This window comes from Stenella coeruleoalba, assembly GCF_951394435.1.
Source record: "Stenella coeruleoalba genome assembly, chromosome: 20".
NCBI lineage: Eukaryota > Metazoa > Chordata > Mammalia > Artiodactyla > Delphinidae > Stenella > Stenella coeruleoalba.
Genome location: NC_137166.1, coordinates 28,803,767 through 28,828,902, shown reverse-complemented (window position 1 = coordinate 28,828,902; position 25,136 = coordinate 28,803,767). Strand labels below are relative to the sequence as shown.

Here is a 25,136-nt window from a genome sequence, read left to right as displayed (position 1 = left end):
TTTCCCTGTTCTTGAACTTCATACAAATGGAATCATACAGAATGTACTCTTTGGTGTCTGGCTTCTTTCACTTAACGTCTGTGAGAATCATACTTGTTGTTGCATTTAGCAGTAGTTCTTTTTTTTTTTTTTAATATTTATTGTGGCTGCGCCGGGTCTTAGTTGTAGCATGCGGGCTCTTAGTTGCAGCATGTGGGCTCTTAGTTGCGGCATGCTGACTCTTAGTTGCTACATGCGTGTGTGCTATAGTTCCCCAAGCAGGGATTGAACCCGGGCCCACTGCATTGGGAGCATGGCATCTTACCCACTGGACAACCAGGGAAGTCCCTACCAGTTCTTTCTTGTTGCCGAATAGTAATTCCATTGTGTGAATATGCCACAATTTGTTTATTGTTCTGTTGATGGACATGTGGCATGGACATCCGGGTTGTTTCCAGGTTGGGGCAATTATGGATAAAATTGCTGTAAACATTTTTGTCCTAGTCTTTTTGTGGACATATGTTTTAGTTCATCTTGGGTGAATACCTAGGAGTAGTTGTACCGTTTTACACTTCCATCAGCAATGTGTGAGAGTTCCATTTGCTCCACATTTCTTGTCAGCATTTGGTGTTGCCAGTCTTTGTAATTTGAGTCATTTTAGTAGGTGTGAAGCAGTATCTTACTGTGGTTTCATTTTGCATTTTCCTTGTGACCTGTGATGTAGAACACTTTTTCTTGTGCTTTTTTTAATTGGTATGTCTTCTTTTGTGAATCATCTGTCTTTTGCCTATTTTTATTGGTAGTTTGGGTGTATTATTGATTCGTAGATGGTCTTTGGATATACTGGGTACAAGTTCTCTGTCAGATTCATGTAAAATAAATATTTTCTCTCAATACGTGGCTCATTCCAATAGGTAGGTATCTTCTGATGAGCAAAAGTTTTCAATTTTGATGAAGTCTTGCTGATCAATTTTTTCTTTAATGGTTAGTGCTCTTTCTGTCCTAAGAAATCTTTGCCTATTTCAGTGTGACAAAGATACTGTTGTATTTTTGTATAAGACTGAAATTGAGTTTAGGACTGTATTAGGATTCTTCAGAGAAACAGAACCAATAGGATGTGTATATATATAGAGAGAGGGAGTGGAGATGGATTTATTTTAAGGAATTGGCTCATGCACTTGTGGAGGCTGGCAAGTCCAAAATTTGCAGGGTATGCCAGCAGGATAGAGACAGAGGAAAGAGCTGATGCTGAAGCTCAAGTCCAAAGGCAGTCTGGTGGCAGGATCCTTCCTTCCTCAAGGCAGGTCAATCTTTTTTCTATTTAGGCCTTCAACTGATTGGATGAGGCTCACCCACATTCTACAGGGTAATCTGCTTTACTCAGAGTCTACTGATTTAAATGTTAATCTCATCTAAAAAATGTCTAGAATAATGTTTGACCAAATATCTGGGTACCATGGCCTGGCCGAGTTGACACATAAAATTAATGATCACAAGAATTCAGCTTTACAATTGCTGAGTTAAAAACCTTTTCTAAGTGAAATTTTTGTTAGATATTGCTAAACTGCTCTCTGGAAAGACTACTGTTTCCCCACCTCCCCCTCAGAATATGAGAGTGCTTGTTTTATCACACCCTAACGAACAATAGGTCTCATCTTTGCTAATCTGGAAAGTGGAAAATGATGTATTGTAGAATGAACATTTTTTCATACTTGTTGGCTATTTGTATTTCTTCTCTTGTGAATTTCCTGTTTATTTTATTTATTTAGTTTTGCTTGGGGTGTGTTTACCCATTTCTTATTTACTTTGTATTAACTCTCTTATTAACAAGAAATATTAACTCTTTGTCCTATGTATTGCAGTTATTTTTCCCAGTTTATTTTTTTTACCTTTTAACTTGATTGATTGATTGACCAGTTAGTAGTTTTGGCTTATGAATTCTTTTCTTTCTTTTATAGCCAATCTATTCTTTATAGTTTTCCTACTTAAAGATTATGTAAGTAAGGACTATTTTCCTATACAATAAACAGTGTTTACAAAGATGTCCTCGAATGTTCCAAAAATAAATTAAATTGTGCTTATGTACTTTATTCAAGAAGTCAAGACACTTATTATTTCTGGATGGTGGGTCTATAGGTGTTTGTAGTTTTTAGTACTTTACAATTTACTTTACAATTAAAAAGAGCAGTAGTAAGAGAACTGAGTAATAAGTATTAAAAAGATTTCCATCTAGGGCTTCCCTGGTGGCGCAGTGGTTGGGAGTCCGCCTGCCGATGCAGGGGACACGGGTTCGTGCCCCGGTCCGGGAGGATCCCGCGGAGCGGCTGGGACCGTGAGCCATGGCCGCTGAGCCTGCGCGTCCGGAGCCTGTGCGCCACAGCTGGAGAGGTCGCAGCAGTGAGAGGCCCGCGTACCGCAAAAAAAAAAAAAAAAAAAAAAAGATTTCCATCTAAAATAGTTAAAATAGGTTACAAAAGTTTGGGTGTTTAAAGGCATAAGTCTTGATTCTCTGGGGAATTTGGCCTTTAGAGCCTGGTGGTCCAAGAGAGCCTGGGATTTTGTAGCAGGTTATCGTAGCAGGTTAGTGTGAGAGACCAAAGGCCTGAGTGTATCCTGGGTCTGTGCTCATCCTTGCATGAGCACGCATAAGCCACAGACACGGTCCTCAGTGGACAGCCCTGGCCTGCCTCTCAGGAGACCATGTGGCTTCTCAGAAATGATGACAGATGACTCTGAGTATCTAAATAAAAAGAGGGATATATGTTATCTCCAGTGTGCCCGTGCAGCATTGTGTTTGAGAGTTTCTGTCTTTTTTCCCTTCTTAGGTAGCAGATGGGGCCAATGCAATTGTGCTGGGGACATTGGGAGACATTTCCTCTCCTCTTGCAATTATTGGTGGAAATTGTGCTCTGCAGGGTTTCGATCATGAAGGAAATGATCTCTTTTGGACGGTATGAAGAACGAAATACTCTCTTTAGTACTCTTAAACGTTTTTACTTTTAATATTCTTTAGGTCTTGTTTGTTTGTTTTTTACCACTAACTGTAATGAATAATAGAAACAAAATAGAACAATGTTTATAATTCTGTACGTTTAAAAAAAGGATATGAGGGCTTCCCTGGTGGCGTAGTGGTTGAGAGTCTGCCTGCCGATGCAGGGGACACGGGTTCGTGCCCCGGTCCGGGAAGATCCTACATGCCACGGAGCGGCTGAGCCCGTGAGCCATGGCCGCTGAGCCTGCGCGTCCGGAGCCTGTGCTCCGCAAGGGGAGAGGCCACAACAGTGAGAGGGCCACGTACTGCAAAAAAAAAAAAAAAAGAAAAAAAAAGAAAAAAAGGATATGAGTAATTAGAGTTTTAAATTAGTGGTTTGTATCATCCTCTCCTTCATGTAGCTCCTGTGTTTGGCTTAAGTGAAAAAAGATGGTATAGTAATGATTTTGGTTCTGTTTTCAGGTTACCGGAGATAATGTTCATTCCTTGGCCTTGTGTGACTTTGATGGTGATGGGAAGAAAGAGGTATGTGCGGGAGGAGATACTTCACTTGTGTATACTTCTCAGCTGAGTACAGACATTTTCCCATGACGGTGACATTAGTGTTGAGAGAGCTGTTAGCTTCTCACAGGTGATTTTGGTGCTCTGTTGCCTAAATGATGAGCTAACTGGCCTCATTCGTCTTTCTCCTCTCTTTTCAACAATAATTTACTTGTGTTTGTCTAATACAGAGATCAAGACCATGATGTTTCAAAGACACCTGACAGGGAGAGAAGGCAGAACATTTGATGGGATCGCAGTCACATTCACAGTCTTATAACTTGATTCCGATGCTTTTAAATTGTACCTAGTTCTCAGTTTTAGCCAACTTTTTCAGGAATCTGAAAGTTTTAGAGATTGGCTCTTAGCCTTTTTAAACTATTCTAATGGTTTCTCTAGAAATTAACTTCTTGAGCAGCCCGTGAAGTACTGTGTTGGGCATTGACTTACCCTCCACTTGTCCACGGATACTGGGCTCTGGCTTTTGAAACAAGGCTTCCACCTGCAGGCAGACAGACACCAAACCAAGCACATTTTCAGGTGCCTGGTGAAAGAACTTGTTCTGGGTAGGAGGTGCAGCCCACATGGCAGGATCTATAGTAACCACTTTTTCTTCACTGACTGAATCTTAACCTTCTCAATGGAAGGAACCTTTCTGAGCATCACGTTGCTGGGAAGTTGGAACTCCTGGGTGGCTGTAGGAACATACGAAGTATCATGCGATTTTTTTGTTTTAGTTTTGGAAATTTTGCTGTGTTCACTCGCTGAACTAAATATGTATGTTTTTTTCCTTTCAGCTTCTTGTTGGATCTGAGGATTTTGATATCCGAGTTTTTAAAGAAGATGAGATTGTGGCAGAAATGACAGAAACAGAGGTAAGAAGTGTAAGAAGGTATCAGAATTATGATAACCTTGACAGATTAGCATAGTCAAATGTAACATTAAAGGAGAGTGCTGGGACATCTTCTCACAGCCCAGACAGTTTTAGGGTAAAAACTCTGGGGATTAAACAGAGTTGTGCAATACAGAGAAAGAAGCATTTTAAATATCATTTATCAAGATATATCTTGAAAAGACTGATTAAATAGAGAAAAATTATTGAGCACATAAAGGTATTTCTTTTAATGAGCTAATACATGCTACTGATAATAATAGCAACCATTTATTGTGCACCTGAAATATGCCAGGCACTGAACTTACTCATCCTACAACAACCCTGTTATGAAGGTATTATTAGTTCTCATTTTACAGATGAGGGAACATGTTAAGTTTCTCTCACAAGCTCATGGCTGTTAAGTGGCATATGGTCAGGATTTGAAGCTTTGTGCCTCCTCCTCATGTGTCTTAAATGGGGTTGAATATTGAATAAAGTGTGTAAATGAGATTTTTATACTTTTTCTCTTAATTCAAATTAAGTACTTCTTAGGCACATTTCTATAGGTAAACTTAGAAATCAGATGTTAGAGAACTTGACTAGTTTCTTTGTGATTAGAATTACTCATGTAATTGAACCTGAGATGTTTCTTAAAGAGTTTTTTTTTTAAAACAGTGAAGATTACTCTCATCCTTTGTAGTTTTGGTATTCTTAGGATATTTATTTGCTGCTGGTTTTCTAGGATTGGGCAAGATGGAAACAGAAAAAAGAATTAGGATATTCTGAATTAAGGAAGGAGAAAGGGATAAAGGAGCAATGGCTGTGACCATTGTAAATGGACAGGAAAAAAAAAAAAACAGAAGGAAGTCTTGGAGATCAAAATGATGGGACTGTGCAAAATTGAATCAGGTGGTGCTTGGGAATCTGTATCAGAAAAGCTTGAGGGCACCAAGTTCTGAGGGCACCTCAGAACTCACCTTGGCTACTCATCCTCGCTTCTCGTCACTTACAAAGCTGTCTAGGGACATCTTTCCCTGACTACAGAAGGGAGACCACAAAGCAAAACCTGCATATTGATATATAAAAGTGTTATCAATCAGTTTTAACTGGTTTACCTTTATTATAGATTTTTACTTCGACTTACTATACTTTTTATGCAGTCTTAGTTATTATGGTTGTAAACTAATAGCTTTGGATGGAGGAAAATGAAGGGGAGAAGTGAGTGCCAAAAGCAACAGTCTGAAGATGTGTGTCCATATGGGGGCGGTTTTGTTTATGTGTATGTGTTTAATGTGTGCTTTTCTAGAGAGAAGATCCTTAGCTTTCATTAGATTCTTGAAGGGGGTTGCCACCACCCTGTTAAAAAAAACAACTTGAGGATCACTGGCCTGTAGGTGCTGTGTCCTGCATTACCATTTCCCTTTCATTCAAATTTGTAGTAAATTGGGACTTCCCTGGTGGCGCAGTGGATAAGAATCCGCCTGCCAATGCAGGGGACACGGGTTCGAGCCCTGGTCCGGGAAGATCCTACATGCCGCGGAGCAACTAAGCCCGTGCGCCACAACTACTGAGCCTGTGCTCTAGAGCCACAAGCCACAACTACTGAGCCCACGTGCCAAAACTACTGAAGCCTGCGTGCCTAGAGTCTGTGCTCCGCAACAAGAGAAGCCGCCGCAACGAGAAGCCCGTGCACCGCAACGAGAAGCCCGTGCACCGCAACGAAGAGTAGACCCCGCTCGCCGCAACTAGAGAAAGCCTGCGAGCAGCAACGAGTACCCAACGCAGGCAAAAATAAATGAATAAATTAAAAAAAATTTTTTGTTTAAAAAAATTTTTGTAGTAAATCTTTTCTCTTTTAGGGAATCATTGAGGTGTTGTTGGATTTCTGTTTATTGTCAATACTAGATGTGAGGGGAGTGCATTCTTTGAAACACCTCTTTCCTAAATCCTGGAAAAGGACAGAAGAATATGAAATAGAGCAAGGGATTTGAGGTGCCTCTTGATCCTCTAGTCCGCAAAAGAAGAAACTAGTGAGCTAATGAAGGACTAAGGGACCGAGGGAAACTGGGGCTAAATTTACGAAAATGTGGACTTCATAAGATTGTGCATTTCAGGGCTGTTTTCCTGTCCTCTTGGTTTGATTTTGCTCCTAGTTCAAATGTCTTTTCACACATCAGCAAAATTATAATTTATTTGGCAATTGAACAGCACTGCCAAAAGAATGCCTTGAGCTAAATAATTCTGGAGTCCTACCCAGCACTTTGTATTCAGTTAAGTGAAGTGGGTGGTTTTATAGAAAAGCTGTAGGTGTAGAAGAAATTACATAACTATTCTCTGCTTTACACAATTTATTTCTTTATATCTCTTGTATTAGTGTCAGAATTAGGAAGTAGATCTGCAGGATCATAGATGTCATTAAACTTTGGTTTTAACTTTTAAGGATAATTTTTTTTCAGTATCTAAAATTTTATCCTCTTAAGTATGTTAAATCCTCTAATAATTCTATAAATATTTCAGTATAATATATACATTATATATATTGTTAGATACATACCGAAATCCACATGCTGGGTTTTTGTTTTTCAAAGGATTATGTTTTCTTCTAAAAAATGTCTTTCATCTCTAGCAAACAATAAATTATGTCACAGAAAAGTATACACTTAAAAGATGTTTAATTGTGGATTTTACAAGTCCTTTTAAAATTTAGACTGTAGGGTATCATAAATTAAGGAAACTGGAATAATTAAAACATTTTGAGTTAGTGTGTATAACATCTATTGTACCTATTCCAGATCTTGTGTACGTGGCTTATTCCCTCCTTAATTCCTTAATTTTATTATTTAAAAAATACTAATTTGTTGAAACTTGCTACATATGCTCAGTCTAAAACAGTAAGTTTTGTGAGTTTATTTAATTCTGATTATCCAACTCTGAAATAGATGACACGGCTCATAGAGAAGGGGAATGCATTCCCCTCTAATGGTTTGGAAGTGCATATAAATCTAATTTTAACATACTTATAGCAAGGCATGCAGTTTTTGTTTTTGGTATGCGGGGCCTCTCACTGTTGTGGCCTCTCCCGTTGCGGAGCACAGGCTCGGGACACACAGGCTCAGCGGCCATGGCTCACGGGTCCAGCCGCTCCGCGGCATGTGGGATCTTCCCAGACTGGGGCACGAACCCGTGTCCCCAGCATCGGCAGGCGGACTCTCAACCACTGCGCCACCAGGGAAGCCCCCAAGGCATGCAGTTTTATAAAGCCACACTTTGCACTAAATTGAGCCTTAATGAACTGTGTGTTTATCATTATTTTTTGCAGATAATCACCTCTCTTTGTCCCATGTATGGCAGTCGATTTGGTTATGCCCTTTCCAATGGCACAGTTGGAGTTTATGACAAAACAGCCCGATACTGGAGAATTAAAGTTAGTATGATTAAGCCTCTGAGATTCAGGGATTTTATACTTATTGAGAGACTTATGTACTAATTGTTGAAATTCCTTTTCAGTCCAAAAACCATGCCATGAGCATTCATGCTTTTGACCTTAATTCTGATGGAGTGTGTGAACTGATAACCGGTTGGTCCAATGGGAAGGTAAGTTTAAACAGAGTTCAAGTATGATTTACAGTAATAATTGTCTGAGATACATTGGCTGTATGACTCAGCAGTAACACGAGAATATAAACTTGAGTTCCTTGGCTGTGCTTTCAAATGTAACTTTATAATCTTCCCATGTATTTTTATTCTTGCTCTAGTTATCAACACTGCAGAGTGAGTGAGTGTCCTTTCCATCTCATAAGCGCTATTTGGGGGAAGGTTCTTTAGGAAGAACCTTCTCTAGGAAGGTTCTTTCTAAATCTCTTCCTTGAAGAAATGAGAATCAGGTTGATCCTAAGCATAAGCACGTTAAAAAAAAAAAAGGATTTTTAATAAGCTAATAGTGAACTGTGTATAGCTCTTTTCTAGTAAATCTTCAAGTCTGACTAAAAACAGAATTAATGGGAAGAATTATGTTAGCATATTGTTTTCTGAGCTAGAACTTCAAAATAGAATTTTTTTGCTTCTCTCCTTTTTTAACTTCAAATCAGAATTTTCTACAGTCTTTTGGTAAGTCAGGATTATCTTGTTAGCAACTGCTTCAGTAGCTGTCAGATCTCCATGGATACCATTTGCCCTAGCTCTTTCATCTGTCAGTGCCGATTGCCTGGAGGAGATCAGCTAATTCTATCTTCTTTGATTTTTCTTTACTTTTGGCCTGTGCCTTGTAACCTTCCGTTGGTGTTGTGTGAAAAACAGATTCTAAAAAACTGTTACGTTGGTTGCTACTTCTCCACTTGGTTTTGTCTTTGGTAGTGGATGTTAAAAATGATAAAAGAAGACCATGTAGTTGCTTATTAAGAAACTGGAAAATCCATAAAGGGGACCCTGTTCTGGAGGAATATAAATTATTATGGTTGATTCGAGAATTAGAAACTACTTGACTTGAGAAGTTATCAAAAGTAACCTTCAGATCTGACTCTGGACCTAGATGTTTTTCTCGTTAAATGCTTTCAAAATTTTAAGAAATTTCTATTATATAATCTGTTGTAGGGCATAAAAAAGATAAGAAAACTATACACTTCACTATATAAGTAGAAAAGTTGATATCTGCACTTAACAGAAATAGCATTGAAAGGAAAATATACAGATCCAACAGGTGAATATAGGTACAAAATTACTAAATTAACTGCGACTAGTCAACTGACTTTTTCTTTAGTAGGTCATTTGTTGAGTTGGAGGCTTATCTTCTCTTCCAAGGCAAAACCTTCATGTTGGATAAAGCAAAAGAATAGAAAATCCACAGAAATATAAATTCGTAGTCCTGTTTCTTAGTTAGCAAATGAACCCTCTTGTTTGCTAAATATTGTGGAAATGCAATGCTGAAGGCCATGGAGTAGTGAGAAAGAAGCAAGTTCAGTTCAATCTGAGTTCGAGGGTTCTGTTACTGTGCGAAAAGCTTTGGTTAATACGGGCCATTCATTACCTTACAGGCTTTAGCATCCATAATTTTCAGCCTTAACTGATGTTGTTATTAAGAGCATGGTATTCTTCAGACAAGGGGTAGGAACTAGTAGTAAGCTATGACCTAAATTAGTGTTTTTCATTGCTAAGTTTTGCCCAGAAGGATGTTTATGAAAAGACAGAAATAGTGGTCACTGAGATGCTTGCCCTATTAGATTTTCTGTAGCTAGGCTTTTATTAATATAATGCATATGTTTTTGCTTAGAACAAAGTCATCATTTTAAGTGGTTATCCTTCATTGTCGTTCTGAGATGCTTTTGTTTCTGATGGGTTGGTTATTTGCCTCCCTTGGGAAGAGGAGACTTAGAGGATAGTAGGGCTCTCTGAGGTGTCTCAGTAGTGTATGTGGGAGAGGGACTCTCTTTTTAAAAAATATTTATTTATTTATTTGGCTGCACCAGATCTTAGTTGCAGCATGCGGGCTCTTAGTTGCGGCATGTGGGATCTTAGTTCCCTGACCAGGGATCGAACCCGGGCCCCCTGCATTGAGACCACCAAACCACCAGAGAAGTCCCGGAAGAGGGACTCTTAAACAGGGCTATTACAAAAGGTTATATGGTGGAAGATTGGGCTAGGTTGGCATTTTTCAAACTTTAGCTATAACTATATTGTATACACTTACATATAGTAAAGATAAAATTTGTATATAGAGCTAACATGTCTTGTATGCCTCTATGTGCCAGGCCCTGTTCTGAGTGCTTACCACGTGTTAATTCCTTTAGGCGTCATTACACTTCTGAGGTGTGGATACAGTTATTTTCCTCATGTTCTTATTATTGATCTCCAGATCAATCAGTTATTGACCTCCAGATGAGGAGGCCAAGCACAGAATGGTTAAGAGACTTGTCCAAGATCCCACAGGCAAAAAAAGCCCCCAGTGGCAAAGCTGGAATTCAGACCCACGCAGTTTGGACTTTTGCACTGTCCTGTATATTCTAAATGTACTGCCTCTCAGGCAACCCACTTCTTCAAAGGAAGTACTATGTGCAGGCCAGTATGTAAAACAGCTTTTACTTAATAAGAAAAAGAAAACAGGCCCCTTGGCCCTGATGGTCGTAGGTACGTCCTGAGAAGCCACAGAGCCCCATGGAATACTCTTGAAAACTTCTAGACCATAGCTGACTTTAAAGCTGATTCAACTTTAAAATTTTGTGTTATTTTTAAAAAACTGTAGCATAAGCTATTTTTCAAGTTCTTGTTTTATTTTTAGGTCGATGCTCGAAGTGACCGAACTGGGGAGGTCATCTTTAAGGACAACTTTTCTTCTGCAGTTGCTGGTGTGGTGGAGGGAGATTACCGGATGGATGGCCACATACAGTTAATCTGCTGCTCGGTGGATGGGGAAAGTAAATCGGGACAGGAAAAATCCTTGAAAAGTCAGATTTTGATTTGGGTCCGAATACCGGGAAATTCCACTATAAAGTGTTTGTGTTGATATCCTTTCATCCTAATAAATTCACCTAAGTTGGGGAAATGAAAACTTAGCTTTTAAGAACAGGTAATTGATGACTTAAAAGTAGACCTGGTTGTACCTGGGCTTATCCCTCAGTCTGGTGAGTGTTGTTTCCTCTTGTCAGTCCGGGGCTACCTGCCAGGCACGGCTGAGGTGAGAGGGAACCTCATGGACACCAGCGTAGAGCAGGACCTGATCCGAGAGCTGAGTCAGAAAAAGCAGAACCTGTTGCTGGAGCTCCGTAACTATGAGGACAATGCCAAGGTAGGTCCTAATGTGGAGGGCCCATGGGAGTCTGAGAAGTTGAGAATGACCAGGAGGATTGGCAGCTGTGAAAGAAGAGTTTCAGCGTCTGCCACGGTGTGGGCTCCCCCTCCCCGCTGGTGGAAGCCCAGATGGTTTGCCTTTTTGCTAGTGTCAGAATGAAGAGGGTGTGTATCCTTTAACCTAGAAATTCCACTGCTGGGCAGCTAAACTATGGAAATATTTGCGTGAGTGTTCAGAGACATTTACTGCAGCACTATTTGTAGCAGGGAACAGTTGGAAGCAACTTAACTTTTGATCAGTAGTAGGGACTGTGGGCTGGGGAATATTAAGCAGCCCAAAAGAATGAAGTATATATATGGGGACTGATATGGAAGGGTATCTGTGGTATTACTGAATGAAAGGAAGCGAGAACAATATGTATAGAGTAACTTATCTTTTTCAACAACAAATAACATAAAAATTGATAACTGCAGAAGCTCTGTGTGTGTGTGTGTGCATGCGTGTGTGTGTGCGTGTGCATGTGTGTATATGTACATGTATGTACCAAACTGGCTGGAGGATGAGCTGGGGAGTAGGATTTTAATTTGTCCCATGATGCATAACTGTATTTGAATTTGCTATACTAAGTGAATTTCTTTAGTTACTAAAAGAAATGCAGACAAATGTAAAAGACATGCTGGGGGACACTGGACCCTAACCACAGGAAGGGATGAGAGTATTTTCCTTCGGGGAAAAAGCCAGGTTAGAGTGAGAGCACTAATGAGGTGAGTCCTCTGAAGTCTAAAGAATCAGGTGAATAAGATGATGGGGGATCTGTCTTCTGAAGCTAAATAGCCATGTTATTTAAAATTAACCTGAGTTCACTGTTCCGGTGGCTGAGCTGGAAGTGGGTGGGGCGTTTTGCAGGCCGAACTGAGCAGTCCACTGAATGAGGCTGATGGGCATCGGGGCATCATCCCGGCCAACACCAAGCTCCACACTGCCCTCTCCGTCAATCTGGGGAGCGAGGCGCAGGCTGCCCATGCAGAGTTGTGCATTTCCACTTCTAATGGTAAGTCGTTACTTGGAGCTGGTGTGTTGGCACCTGTGCCATCTTGGAGTGGTTCTTGGACTGCTGTCTTCTCTCTTCCCTGCAGACACCATCATCCGAGCAGTATTGATTTTTGCAGAGGGAATTTTTCTAGGCGAAAGCCACGTGGTGCATCCCAGCATTCACAACCTTTCCAGCTCCATCCGCATCCCAATTACACCTCCCAAAGATGTCCCTGTGGATCTGCACTTGAAAACCTTCGTGGGCTACAGGAGCAGGTGACCCTTTGCAAGTCACAGTTCATTTCCAGAGAGCAGTTCGAGAGCAAAATGTGTAGATTTCCCATTATGTCATGGATTCTGTGGGGCCGGAGAAGCCGTTTCCCATTATGTCATGGATTCTGTGGGGCCGGAGAAGCCGTTTAATGGTTCTTCCCACCCAGGCAGGGTTTCCTGTGACCTCTTATTTCTCTAATTTGAAATCTTTCAAAAAAAAAATAACGAGTATATAAGTTTAAGATGGTTATTTCTGGTTTTAGTCAGGTGATCTCATATTCACAAAAGTTCCAAAAATACATTTAAAGGATGAGTTAGTTTTGGCCACTAAGACTACAAGGTTAGGTTGCACCTTTACATGAGAGTCATATGTAACCTCAGCTAGTGAAAGAAAACCACTAGATTTTTGGAAGATAAAAACCTTGTCACGTTCCTTTTAGAGTGTTTTAAACCCTTGGTGCAGGCGTGTATTGGGTTGGCCAAAAAGTTCGTTCGGGGTTTTCCGTAACATCTTACGAATGAACTTTTTGGCCACAGACTCACGATGTCACTAAACCCCAAACACCATTACGTATGGGACTTTAACCCTCAAGTCTGTTTTCGGCAGGGGGAGTTTCTTTATTGAAACCCTTAAATGTCAGCTTGATGACCTGGTAGTGATGTTACATTTATTTTCTGGGCCTTGCCCTTTGAAATAAATTCTACATAAACAGTTCTCTTGTGTTCCGTTGGTTGGCCACAGCACCCAGTTTCATGTGTTTGAGTTGACAAGACAACTCCCCCGTTTCTCCATGTATGCGCTGACCAGCCCGGACTCTGCCAGTGAGCCGCTCAGTTATGTCAACTTTATCATCGCAGAACGGGCACAGAGGGTGAGTATCTGGCTTTTCTCTTTCAACACTTTTACACTTTAGAATCCTTTGGATGTTTTTTTGTAGAAAGGGGGAAATTACATGAATGTGTTATTTGGTAGCAGTAAATATGACATGAAAGGGTTATGTAGCCTGGAGTTGGATTGTTTATAACCTGTACCAAAAATGTTGCTAAAATATCTTCTCCCATTTTGAAAAATTATTCAAAAATATTTATTTTTGATAATCAATTCAGAAATATTTATTTCGAATAATTTATTAGTAATAATTAATAATTATTAATAATTCATTACCTACGCAATCCTTAGTCACAGGTGAATTCTTCCCAGTTTTCAATTCCTCTCTTTCTTATAGTCTTAGTGTGGTTGGATCTAGTGTTCCAAGAGGAGCGTGCATCAGAATGGAAAGAGAGTGGGGACTTGGAAACGGGAACATTTTTGGGGTTCAAGTGCTACCTTAACTAGTAAATTCTTAGCGATCTTATGGAATTCCCCTCAACAGTCTGAGCCCCAGTTTTCTTATCTGTAGGTGAGGATAGTCTTACCTCACAAGGGGGCCCCTGAGGATTACATAATTGGTATAACAGCATTTTGTAAAGTTTAAAGGACTAATACCTGTGGATTTTAACATTGGCTGGACTTTGGAATTCTCAGGGAGGATTTTAATCATGTAGATTCTCAGGCCCCTTCCTGGCTTGTGAAACAGGAAACTCTACAGGTGGCCCCTTCCAAAAGGCCTCACAGGTGGATCTTATGTGGAACCTGTGTTGCAAACCACTGTAAAGTATTATTTATATTAAAATTAATTCTTTACTGATAGTGTGGATGTATCTCTGTGTTTGTGCTGTATGTGTGCAAACTTCATTTAAATTTTTTAAAGAGTGGAATGGAATGATTTTAAGCAGGATATAGCCACAGAAGAGCTACCATGTAAACAGAATTACCCTCATACCTGAATCATTTCCACATTGCATATAAGATTATGTCTAAGTAGAAAATGCTATAAAATTACGCATGCTGTGGGACCACACATAATTATGAACGTTACTTAAGAACATGCATGGGGTGGGAAAAAGGAGTGTGAATAGTGTTTTCTTGGTGGGGGTGAAGTATAATTCTTTGTTTTTTGTTTGTTTGTTTTGTTTTGTTTTTCCAAGGAGTAAAACTAGAAAGCAGGATAACTCTTAATAATGACTGTACTTTCAAAATGGAAATTCATTTCATCCTGTTCATCTTTAAGGTTTTCATGTGGCTCAACCAGAACTTTCTGTTACCAGAGGACACTAACATTCAGAATGTTCCATTTCAAGTATGTTTCACATCCTTACGGAATGGTGGCCAGCTGTGTATAAAAATAAAACTTAGTGGAGAGGTAATTTTTACTGTCACGGGCACAGATTTCTCACATAACATTTAACGTTCAGTGTAAAGTGAGGCAGGTGAAACCAATCTGAAGGTCATAAAACTACGTGTTTCAGCCTAGTCTGTTAGTGTTATCATCTCTGACACGGGCGTATAATCTAGAACAGTGGTTTTCTGCCTCTCTCCCCCCTTCCCTTCACCCATTCCTTGCCTTATTTGGGACGGTTAGGAATACGGAGGAGGACAAAACATTTTCCCTGTCTGAATGACCTTGTTGTTCAGTTTATAAGGCAAGAGGATTGATTTTTTTTTGCCTGCTGCTAGAAATAATTAATGTGGTTTGTAATTTCCTTGAGGGCTAGACCTTATCTTTATTTATCACCACATATACATTTATGTTCAATAAATGTGCTAGATATGGGGAATTTCAGGTAGTTCCAGCCAAGTTTGTCTTTAATGTCCAAGGATGCTAACTTGTCTTTTTTTCTCTGGATAGATCACTATAAATACTGATGACATTGATTTGGCTGGTGATATCATCCAGTCGATGGCATCATTTTTTGCTATTGAGGACCTTCAGGTAGAAGCCGATTTCCCTGTCTATTTCGAGGAATTACGAAAGGTGCTAGTTAAGGTGAGGGCACCTGGTGGGTGCATTTGAGAGAACATTGTGGTCTAATAATGTTTGAAATATTTCTTTTAAATTAGTGGTACTACAAATGTACATATGTTACATGATAGTCATGTTTTAAAGAACTTTTGAAAATTCTTAAAATAAAAATTTAGCTAGTATTGGAGAGTTTCATGAGTTAAAAAGATATCTTTTATAAAAGTGAGTGGTTAGCTCTTGCACCCTGCTTTCTGTTTGGTTTGGAGGGACACTTTAAAAACAATAAGTGAACATTTTCCTTTGCTAGCCTTTCATCTTATCTGTTGTATCTACTTTGCTTTTTGGTTTAGTGCTTTCCAAGAACCCAAAATCAAAAAAGAAAAGGATTGTGATTTGTCCCCACTTATAACAACATCCCTACCCCAGATCTCTAAAATGTTAATATTTGTGTTGCTTGGGCTCACGCTGCTAAGACGTGGGTAAGATTCACATCGAATGTCATTTTGAGTGTTGGGGGCAGCACAGGAGGAGATGAAACCCGGGAGATAGTTAAGATGGGGCAAGTGAACAGCAGAAAGAAAAGGGCGGGGCTCCCCTGGTGGCACAGTGGTTAAGAATTCGCCTGCCAATGCAGGGGACATGGGTTTGAGCCCTGGTCCGGGAAGATCCCACATGCCGCGGAGCAACTAAGCCCGTGCGCCACAACTGCTGAGCCTGCGCTCTAGAGCCGCGAGCCACAACTGCTGTGCCCATGTGCCACAACTACTGAAGCCTGCCCGCTTAGAGCCCGTGCTCCACAGCGAGAGAAGCCACCACAATGAGAAGCCCATGCACCGCAGCGAGGAGTGGCCTCCGCTCGCCGCAACTAGAGAAAGCCTGCGTGCAGCAATGAAGACCCAACACAGCCAAAAATAAAATTAATTAAATAAAAAAGAAATAAAAGGGCCTCGGTATATAATACATAGCGTCTTTTCAATTTATCTAGCTTTCAAGACGCTTGTGAGGCTTTTTTTTTTTTTTTGGCCGTACGCGGGCCTCACACTGTTGTGGCCTCTCCCATTGTGGAGCACAGCCTCCGGACACGCAGGCTCAGCGGCCATGGCTTACGGGCCCAGCCGCTCCATGGCATGTGGGATCTTCCCAGACCGGGGCACGAACCCGTGTCCCCTGCATCGGCAGGCGGACTCTCAACCACTGCGCCACCAGGGAAGCCCTGTGAGGCTTTTTTTTTTTTTTTTGGCCACCATGTGGCATGCGGGATCTTAGTTCCCTGATCAGGGCTCAAACCTATGGCTCCTGCAGTGGAAGCTCAGAGTCTTAGCCACTGGACTGCCAGGGAAGTCCCTGTGAGGTCTTTCTAATTCCTGGCTGTTCATGGTCTCCAGGTGGATGAATATCACTCAGTGCATCAGAAGCTCAGTGCTGACATGGCTGATAATTCTAATCTGATCCGAAGTTTGCTGGTTCGAGCTGAGGATGCTCGTCTGATGAGGGACATGTGAGTATTTACCATGGCTAGGACAGGTACGTGGTTGAAAGCATCAGCGATATGGAGTAACATCTCTCAGATGCTACTAGTAGGAGTGTAAATAGGTACAGAGACTTTGGAAGGTAACCTGGCATCATCAGTAAAGTTGAAAATGTGCACACCCTATGACCCAGCAATTCTCCTGGTTTATAACCTTGAGAACCTTGTGCATATAAACCAGGATATTAGTTCAAGAATGTTCATAAAGGCGTCGTTCATACGAACCCCAAAGTGGAAACAATCCGTACTAATATAACTGATAAATTATGATATATCTGTACACTGGAATGCTACATGCAATGAGAATGCACGTATCTGGATGACATGTAACAACATGGACAAATCTTACAAACATAATGGAGATTGAAACAAGTAAGACTCAAAAGAATATGTACAAAGTGCTTTCATTTATTTAGTTTGGAAACAGACAAAACTAAGCTATATCTTGGGAAGCATACATAGATGATAAAAATATAAAGAAATACAGGGAAGAGATTATCATTTAAGATAGTATATTCTCCTTGGGGAGGAGGGGACTCTATTCAGAGAGAACACATTGGGAAGCTTCTTGAATGTTGGCAATGTCCTATTTCTTGACCTAGTTAACAAGCATTTGTTTTGTGAGTTTTTCTGAATGTGTATTAAAATATATTTATTTATATATTTTTAAATTTTTTAAACTTTTGGCTGCATCAGGTCTTAGTTGCGGCATGCAGGATCTTCGTTGAAGCATGTGGGATCTTTCGTTGTGGCGCTCGGGCTTCTCTCTAGTTGTGGTGCGCGGGCTCCAGAGCACGTGGGCTCTGTAGTCTGCAGCATGCGGGCTCTCTAGTTGAGACGCGCGGGTTCAGTAGTTGTGGTGTGCGGGCTTAGTTGCCCCGTGGCATGTGGCATCTTAGTTACCTGACCAGGGATCAAACCCATGTCCCCTACATTGGAAGGCAGATTCTTTACCACTGGATCACTGGGGAAGTCCCTGAATATGTATTATATTTTAGAATAAAAAGTTAAAAACAGGGGCTTCCCTGGTGGCGCAGTGGTTGAGGGTCCGCCTGCCGATGCAGGGGACACGGGTTCGTGCCCCGGTCCGGGAGGATCCCACATGCCACGAAGCGGCTGGGCCCGTGAGCCATGGCCGCTGAGCCTGCGCGTCCGGAGCCTGTGCTCCACAATGGGAGAGGCCACAACAGTGAGAGGCCTGCGTACCGCAAAAAAAAAAAAAAAAAAAAAAGTTAAAAACAAATTTGTGCACGTCTGGCTTCTTGCTAAGATGCAAAATTTATCTCGGCAATAAAATGTACTGAGGTGGATTCAGTAAAATAGTTCACCAATGATAGGTGAAGTTTATGTGTGCATTTTAGAGGCAAGAGTTCGCCTAAGGTGCTGCTTGTTTTTTCTGAAAGGCCTGAATCATTAGCAGATAGTTAAAATGGTCTTGCTCAGAAGTAAGTGATTTCTGAAAGTTATATTGTTGAAGATTTCAAACACAAAAGTAGATTGAATTATATAATGATTTCCTCTATAGCAGCTACTTAGCTTCAGTAGTCATCAACTAAGGGCTCATCTTGTTTCATCTCCACATTCACCTTCTTCCTCTTCTAGGTACTGTATTATTTTGAAGCAAATTCCAGACATCATATAATTTTAGCCACAGATATTTCAATGAACCTTTAAAAAACAATAACCACAATACCATTATCACACTTAGAAAAATGTAAAATAATTTCTTAATATCACAAAATATCTAGTCGGTGTTTAAAATTACCGCAGTTGTCTCAAATGTATGTGTGTGTGTTTGGTGTTTTGTTTTGTTCAAATCAAGATTCAAAGACCAAAGACCATGCATTGAATTTGGTTGATAAATCTCTTTTAATCCATATGTTTGCTTGCTCACTTTTTCTCCTAACTCTCTCCTTCTTCTGTAGTTTCCCACCTTGGATTTTGTTGATTGTATCCTGTGGTAATGTTTAGTATTATTCTTCTGTCCCCTATATTTCTGTGAAAATGGTAGTTAGATACAGAGGATTGATCAGATTCAGGTTCAGTTTTTTAGCAAGAATGCTTCATAAGTGGTGCTGTGTACTTCTGTGAGGATGCATGTAACGTCTGGCTGTCTCTTTTTATTATGTTATCAGCTGTTGATCACTGCTGAAATATTTCTTCTGGGGTTTGCAAAATAGTGATATTTTAATTGTTATTTTTTCTTTGTAAATTGGCTGAAGTACTTCTATAAAGAGTAACATTCCCTCATGAATTAATGAATTATTTGGTTCCCTGAGGTACAGTTTGTACTGGAATGACACACTCTCAGCTTTAAAATAATGAGTTGGTTCCCTAGCATCTCCAAGTTGACCAATGAGATTTTTAAACTCCTATTAACATTTTTAATGTGCTTCAGGCCATTTCAGTTATTCTTTATGGTGGCTCAGTTGTCCTGTCTTTGGCCAGTAGAAGCCTTTTCAGGTTGGCTGCAGTTATCAATACCTTTGGACAGACCTATTAGTTTCATTAGTTTGTTTTCTTGTACAAGATTTTTTAGGCTTATCTGGTATATATATCCTCTTCTGAATCTGGAATCAGCTATTTCTTCAATCCTGGTCCTTTATAGTGGGAAATGGAGATCACAGTCTGAGCATTAGAGATGCTCATTGCTACTGGGTTGGATATTGATTTGAGACCTTTTCCACAGATAAAGCTAGGTAATGTATATATTTTTTTCAGTGAGCAAATATATCATGAATTCATACTATTTCCAATTCAAATTTATGAATACAGGCTCTTAATTTTGATGTTAACGGGGTATCTCTTCTCTCACAGTGGAAATCATGTCTCTAACCACTGTCAACGTAACTATTGGCTTTATCTTATGGTACACACACAACATTTAAGGATAGTACCAACATTACTGTCAACAATATGATTGCCGAAAATGGTGTAAGACTTTTTTTCTAGTTCTTTGTGTCTTTAGAGTGTGTTCTAGTAGGGAGTTTTAGTCAAATGACTATATTTTAAAGTCATTTGAAATAATTCCTCTTTTTTTGGTCATGCTACAAGTGTGATATACAGTTAGATTCATTTGGTTCATTTTGCTGTCAATCTTAGGGGACTGACATTTTTTCCTTTTTGGTTTGATTTTATTACATATTTATTAAAACCTTATATGGGGGCTTCCCTGGTGGTGCTGTGATTGAGAGCCCGCCTGCCGATGCAGGGGACACGGGTTCGTGCCCCAGTCCGGGAAGATCCCACATGCTGCGGAGCAGCTGGGCCTGTAAGCCATGGCCGCTGAGCCTGCGCATCTGGAGCCTGTGCTCCGCAACGGGAGAGGCCACAATAGTGAGAGGCCCACGTACCGCAAAAAAAACACACAAAACAAACAAACAAAACCTTATATGGGTGCAAAGTTGGCCCTATAAAACATGTGCAGAAAAGTCTAACTTCTCTTTCCCGTCACCTCCATCCTGTTTCCTCCCTTTCACTATAAATAACCAATCAAAAATTTAAATATACATACACACATCTCCTCACATGGTAAGTAAATCATAGCAAATTACTCTTCTCCACCTTGCTTTTTTTTTTTTTTTTGGTACGCAGGCCTCTCACTGTTGTGGCCTCTCCCGTTGTGGTGCACAGGCTCCGGACGCGCAGGCTCAGCGGCCATGGCTCACGGGCCCAGCCGCTCCGCGACATGTGGGATCTTCCCGGACCGGGGCATGAACCCGTGTCCCCTGCATTGGCAGGTGGAATCTCAACCACTGCGCCACCAGGGAAGCCCTCCACCTTAATTTTTACACTTAAAAATGTATCTTGGAGTTCATTCCACAGTAGTACACAGAGAGACTTCTCATTTGTTTTTACAGCTGCACAGTACTCTATTCTCTGGATGTTTATTCAGCTAGTTCTCCACATTTGGGTTGCTCTTCTGCTATTATATTGCAGTGAATAATTTCGTTACATAAATCTTTTCATATTTTTACTCAGGTATCTTTGGGGAAAAGTTCTAAAATGGGATTGCTGGGGAAAATGATAAAATGTGTATACAGTTTTGCAACATTTTGCCAAATTCCCCTCCATAGCTGTCAAATCATTTTGCATTCTCCTGAGAGTGCCTGTTTCCCTTAGTCTTGTCAATGGAGTATGTTGGCAAACTCTTGGATACTTACCAATTCAGTGGGTGAGAAATGGTCTCATTGTTGTTTTAATTTTCATTTATTATGAGCAGTATTGAGCATCTTTTCATTATTTTAAGGGCTTATTTGCGTTTCTTTTGGTGTGTAAATTCTTTCTTTTTTTTTTGGCCATAGCAGGCAGCATGAGGGAACTTAGTTCCCCAACCAAGGATCAACCCGTGCCCCCTGCAGTGGACGCTTGGAGTCCTAACCACTGGACTGCCAGGGAATTCCTTGTAAATTGTTTATTTCTTTAGCCTATTTAGATTTTTGGTTTTGCTCATGAAAGCTTTTAAAATTTTTTATGTAGTCAGATTGATCCATCTTTTCCTTGGTACTTCTACATTTTGAGTTCTAGTTACAAAAGTTTCCTTACTTCCCATTTGTAGAGAAATTCTTTTAGTATTTTGTATATTTACATTTAAGTCTGTTACAGTTGGAGTTTATCCTGGTGTTCATTGTAAGTTATAAATTCAGTTTTATCTTTTTCTATGTGACTGTCACATTGTTTCAGTAATACTACTTTAAAAGCCTGTTTTCCCACTGATTTGAGATGCTGCCTTTATAATAATATAATGTATTTCCATATGCAGTGGGTCTATTTCTGGATTTTCTATATTGCTCTATCTGTCCGACTTGTCTCTTCATTTGACAGTGCGATTCTTTTCTTAAAAATGCTTTGTTTTATGTCTTAAAATTTTCTTAAAATTTTTCTTAAAATTTTTCTTAAAAATGCTTGTGTTTTAATGTCTGGTATGGCTAGGTGCCCCTCTCCCAACCCTTATGCTCTTCTTTTTCATGGTTTTCCGGGCTACTCATGCTTCTTTGTTCTGTGAACTTTATCAGTTATTTTAGCTCCAGAAAAAAGTAGGTAGTTTTACTGGGATCACATTAAATTTATTAACTTAGGAAGAATTGACATTGTTACAGTGATGTTCAGTCTTACTAAGAATGTGGTATGTCTTTATATTTTGTTCAAGGCATGTTTATGTGTTTCAGGAGTTTTATGGTTTTGTTCTTGTAGGTATCAGACATTACTTGTCAAGTTTAGGTGTAGGTATTTTCTTTTTGCAATTGTAAATAGGCTCGCTCTTCCACATTGTATCTTCTAACTGGTTTTTTGTTTGTCTATATGAACACTTGATTTTTCTATGTTGATTTTGTAGTCTACTACTTTACTGAATTATCTTATAGTTTAGTTTTTCCAGAGATACACTGTATTATTTGTAAATTGAGATAGTTTTACCTCTTTCCAGTTCATTTTCTTCCAGTTGTTTTCTCTGAGGTATATAAGATTTTTGCTTTTTTTTGCCAACTTTATCTATAGAGCTCCTTTTTTTCTCTCTCTGGCTTTTTTTTTTTTTAAGTGAAAGAGATGTTGCTGGCTTTAGGCATTTGACTGTGCTAAACTGGAGAGAGGTGACCAGCAACCTCTAAATTCCTTTTTTCTTGATTTATTTATATTTCATTTCGAGACTATCAAATATACATTGTATTTTTTAAAGCCAGGTTAGTTGATATATAATTTATAATATACATGTAGATAATTCACCCTTTTTAGGTTTACAGTTCAATAAAATTGGGGAAATTTATACTACCAGAATCAAGTACCTCTCCTAACCTCCAGGCCCTGGCAGCCACTGATCTAATTTCTCTTTCTATAGTTTTACCTTTTCCTAAATGTCATATAAATGGAATCATACAAATATATATAGCCTTTTGGGTCTGGCTTCTTTCACTTACCATAATGCCTTTGAGATTCATCCATATCGTCGCAAGTTATCAGTAGTTCATTCCTTATTATTGCTGAATAGTATTCTATTGTATGGATATCCATACTTTGTGTATCCATTCACCAATTAATTGACATTTGGGTTGTTTCCAGACTTTGGTGATTGAGAATAAAGCTGCTATAAACGTTTGCATACAGGTTTTTTGCAGACATATTTTCATTTCTTTTGGGTGAAATGTGGCATAATGTGATTGCTGTGTTGTATAGTAAGTATATGTTTAACTTTACAAGAAACTGTCAGTATTAATCTGAAGCTTGGAAGATAGCCTATCACCTTACTCACTTTTCCCCACCCCTTATATCAAGGGCATGAAAATTCTTGGTTCCTAAGTTCAAACAAACCATGGATCAATAACCAAGGAAGGCCACTTGTCTTCCATTTATTTGGAAGAAGCAGAGTATTTCATAGAAAATTCTCAATGTTTTCAAAGCAGACATTAGCAGTTACCCTGTTTTAATGACAATACAGATAAAAATCTGGTTTGTTCCTTTTTTTAATGTCTAAGAAGTTTGCAGGTCTTTTCATTTAAGCCTGCCATACTGAGGTACAGTGGTGTTAAATTTCTCTTGATGTACACAGGAGAACAATGAAGAATCGCTATATGGAACTATATGACCTTAATAAAGACTTGCTCAATGGATATAAAATTCGCTCTAACAATCACACAGAGCTGTTGGGAAGCCTCAAAGCAGTAAATCAAGCGATTCAAAGAGCAGGTCGTCTACGTGGTAAGTCTCTGTTTGTAGCACTGTATTTCGTCTGTAATTTTGGGGTGAGAACCATTGAAGATGGTGGTAGCTTCAAGAATTCGTATCAGGGCTTGTATCTATAAAGATGCCTTTCATACTGAAGTTAGCACCGTTCACTTGAGTTGCAGTCAGCCTATTGTTTGGCTTTAGTCTGCAGACTTCAGAGGGAAAGAACACTTTCAGCATCTTTTCTTAGATCTTGCTGCATCCTCTAAAGAAAAACCTAGTGACATATACTCAAGAGGAAAGCCTTAAATACTCCTATTAGAAAAAAATAAAAAAGACTGAAAATTAATGAGTTAAGTGTCCAACTTAAAATTTACAAAAAGAACAACAGAGTAAACCAAAGGAAGCAGAAATATCAGCCAGAGATTTATACTTGGAATCTGCTGTTTTGGGTCAGTGCTTTGACCTCCTTTTATAGAAAAGGATCAAAGCTCATATCCACTTAGCAAAGATTATTTCTAAAACTGACTCTTGGTTTCTAGGTGTGAGATAGTTTCTAAGCTTGGTTTGTGTTTGTGATAAAGTCCCTTACAAGGGTATGTATCTTTTTTAGGGAATGGTAAGATAAATTGGTTAAATTTGTACTTACCTATAACTCTTTTCTACCCTAGTTTTATGTTGTTTTTATAGATAGCCTCTGATTCATAATTTCACTTTTAATAATCTTTTGCCTCATATGGATTTGATGTTTCTTCTCTTACAGTTGGAAAACCAAAGAACCAGGTGATCACTGCTTGTCGGGATGCGATTCGAAGCAACAACATCAACACGCTGTTCCGAATCATGCGGGTGGGGACAGCTTCTTCATAGGAGAGGAAAGAATAGGTAACTAGGTTGCTAGAAGGGGTTTCTCCTTAAACTTCTAGGCTGGTTTGCTTTGGATCACATCCCGGTGAACCCAAGGTGCTGAGAGCGAAAACCACCTTGGTGAGTTGTACAAATGAAAGACAAAGCATTGCATCTGAAAAGTGTATTCACTTTCTTTTTTTAAAAAATCAGTAGTACTGTTGCAGAATACACTACGTTTGTATGGAGGGAAATGAATACTTTTGAAACATTAGGGCTTCAAAGTCCAGTTTTTCTGTATATATGTAAAGTCAGTGTGTAGATGCATCTTTTTTCTTGAAATTGTAATTAAAGTAGATTATCTACTTTTTCATTAAAATTTAAAGGTGTTGCACTATGTGTTTACTGATTGTAAAATCACCACATCAGAATTGCAGAAAACCATTTGTGTTACGTGGAGAAAAACAAAAATATGGATATTCAATTTGTGCCCCTTTTTTTTAAACCTCACGTCATTTTATTGAATATATACTTATTAAGAACTTACTTTACAGTAGGAATGTTCTAGACTTTGATCCAAAGATGGGCCATATATATAATTCTCTGTATAACAAAAAAACGTTTGGAATTTTCAGAGCTGAATGTGGAGTGAGAGTGAAGTCTAATGCAATTATGGAGGTTTCGCTCAGAATATCTGTTCCAATTTTCTTCTAGTGTGACTTCCCTTTCCTGTGAAGAGCAGGAAGCTAAAACAGAAGTTTCTCCAATTCGTTTTCAGCTGGTGATCCAGG

The 25,136-nt window shown here is 39.5% G+C and overlaps 1 protein-coding gene across 3 annotated transcripts in view; it reads left to right on the top strand.

Moving 5' to 3' along the window:
* BBS2 (Bardet-Biedl syndrome 2) overlaps positions 1-24,865 on the top strand; it is a 32,093-nt gene extending 7,228 nt beyond the window's left edge. Inside the window, exons 3-17 of one of the 3 annotated variants that reach the window (XM_079906251.1) lie at positions 2,805-2,930; positions 3,434-3,496; positions 4,309-4,386; positions 7,705-7,809; positions 7,893-7,979; positions 10,657-10,792; positions 11,024-11,163; positions 12,073-12,217; positions 12,303-12,474; positions 13,280-13,343; positions 14,583-14,714; positions 15,201-15,338; positions 16,700-16,812; positions 23,384-23,532; positions 24,263-24,865. In XM_079906251.1, the coding sequence (XP_079762377.1) occupies positions 2,805-2,930; positions 3,434-3,496; positions 4,309-4,386; positions 7,705-7,809; positions 7,893-7,979; positions 10,657-10,792; positions 11,024-11,163; positions 12,073-12,217; positions 12,303-12,474; positions 13,280-13,343; positions 14,583-14,714; positions 15,201-15,338; positions 16,700-16,812; positions 23,384-23,532; positions 24,263-24,369 (1,755 nt within the window). In that variant the 3' untranslated portion in view covers positions 24,370-24,865. Of the gene's footprint in view, positions 1-2,804; positions 2,931-3,433; positions 3,497-4,308; positions 4,387-7,704; positions 7,810-7,892; positions 7,980-10,656; positions 10,793-11,023; positions 11,164-12,072; positions 12,218-12,302; positions 12,475-13,213; positions 13,344-14,582; positions 14,715-15,200; positions 15,339-16,699; positions 16,813-23,383; positions 23,533-24,262 lie in introns of all 3 variants that reach the window. The other 2 variants (XM_079906249.1, XM_079906250.1) reach the window with 2 other exon arrangements.
* Positions 24,866-25,136: the final 271 nt, after the last annotated feature.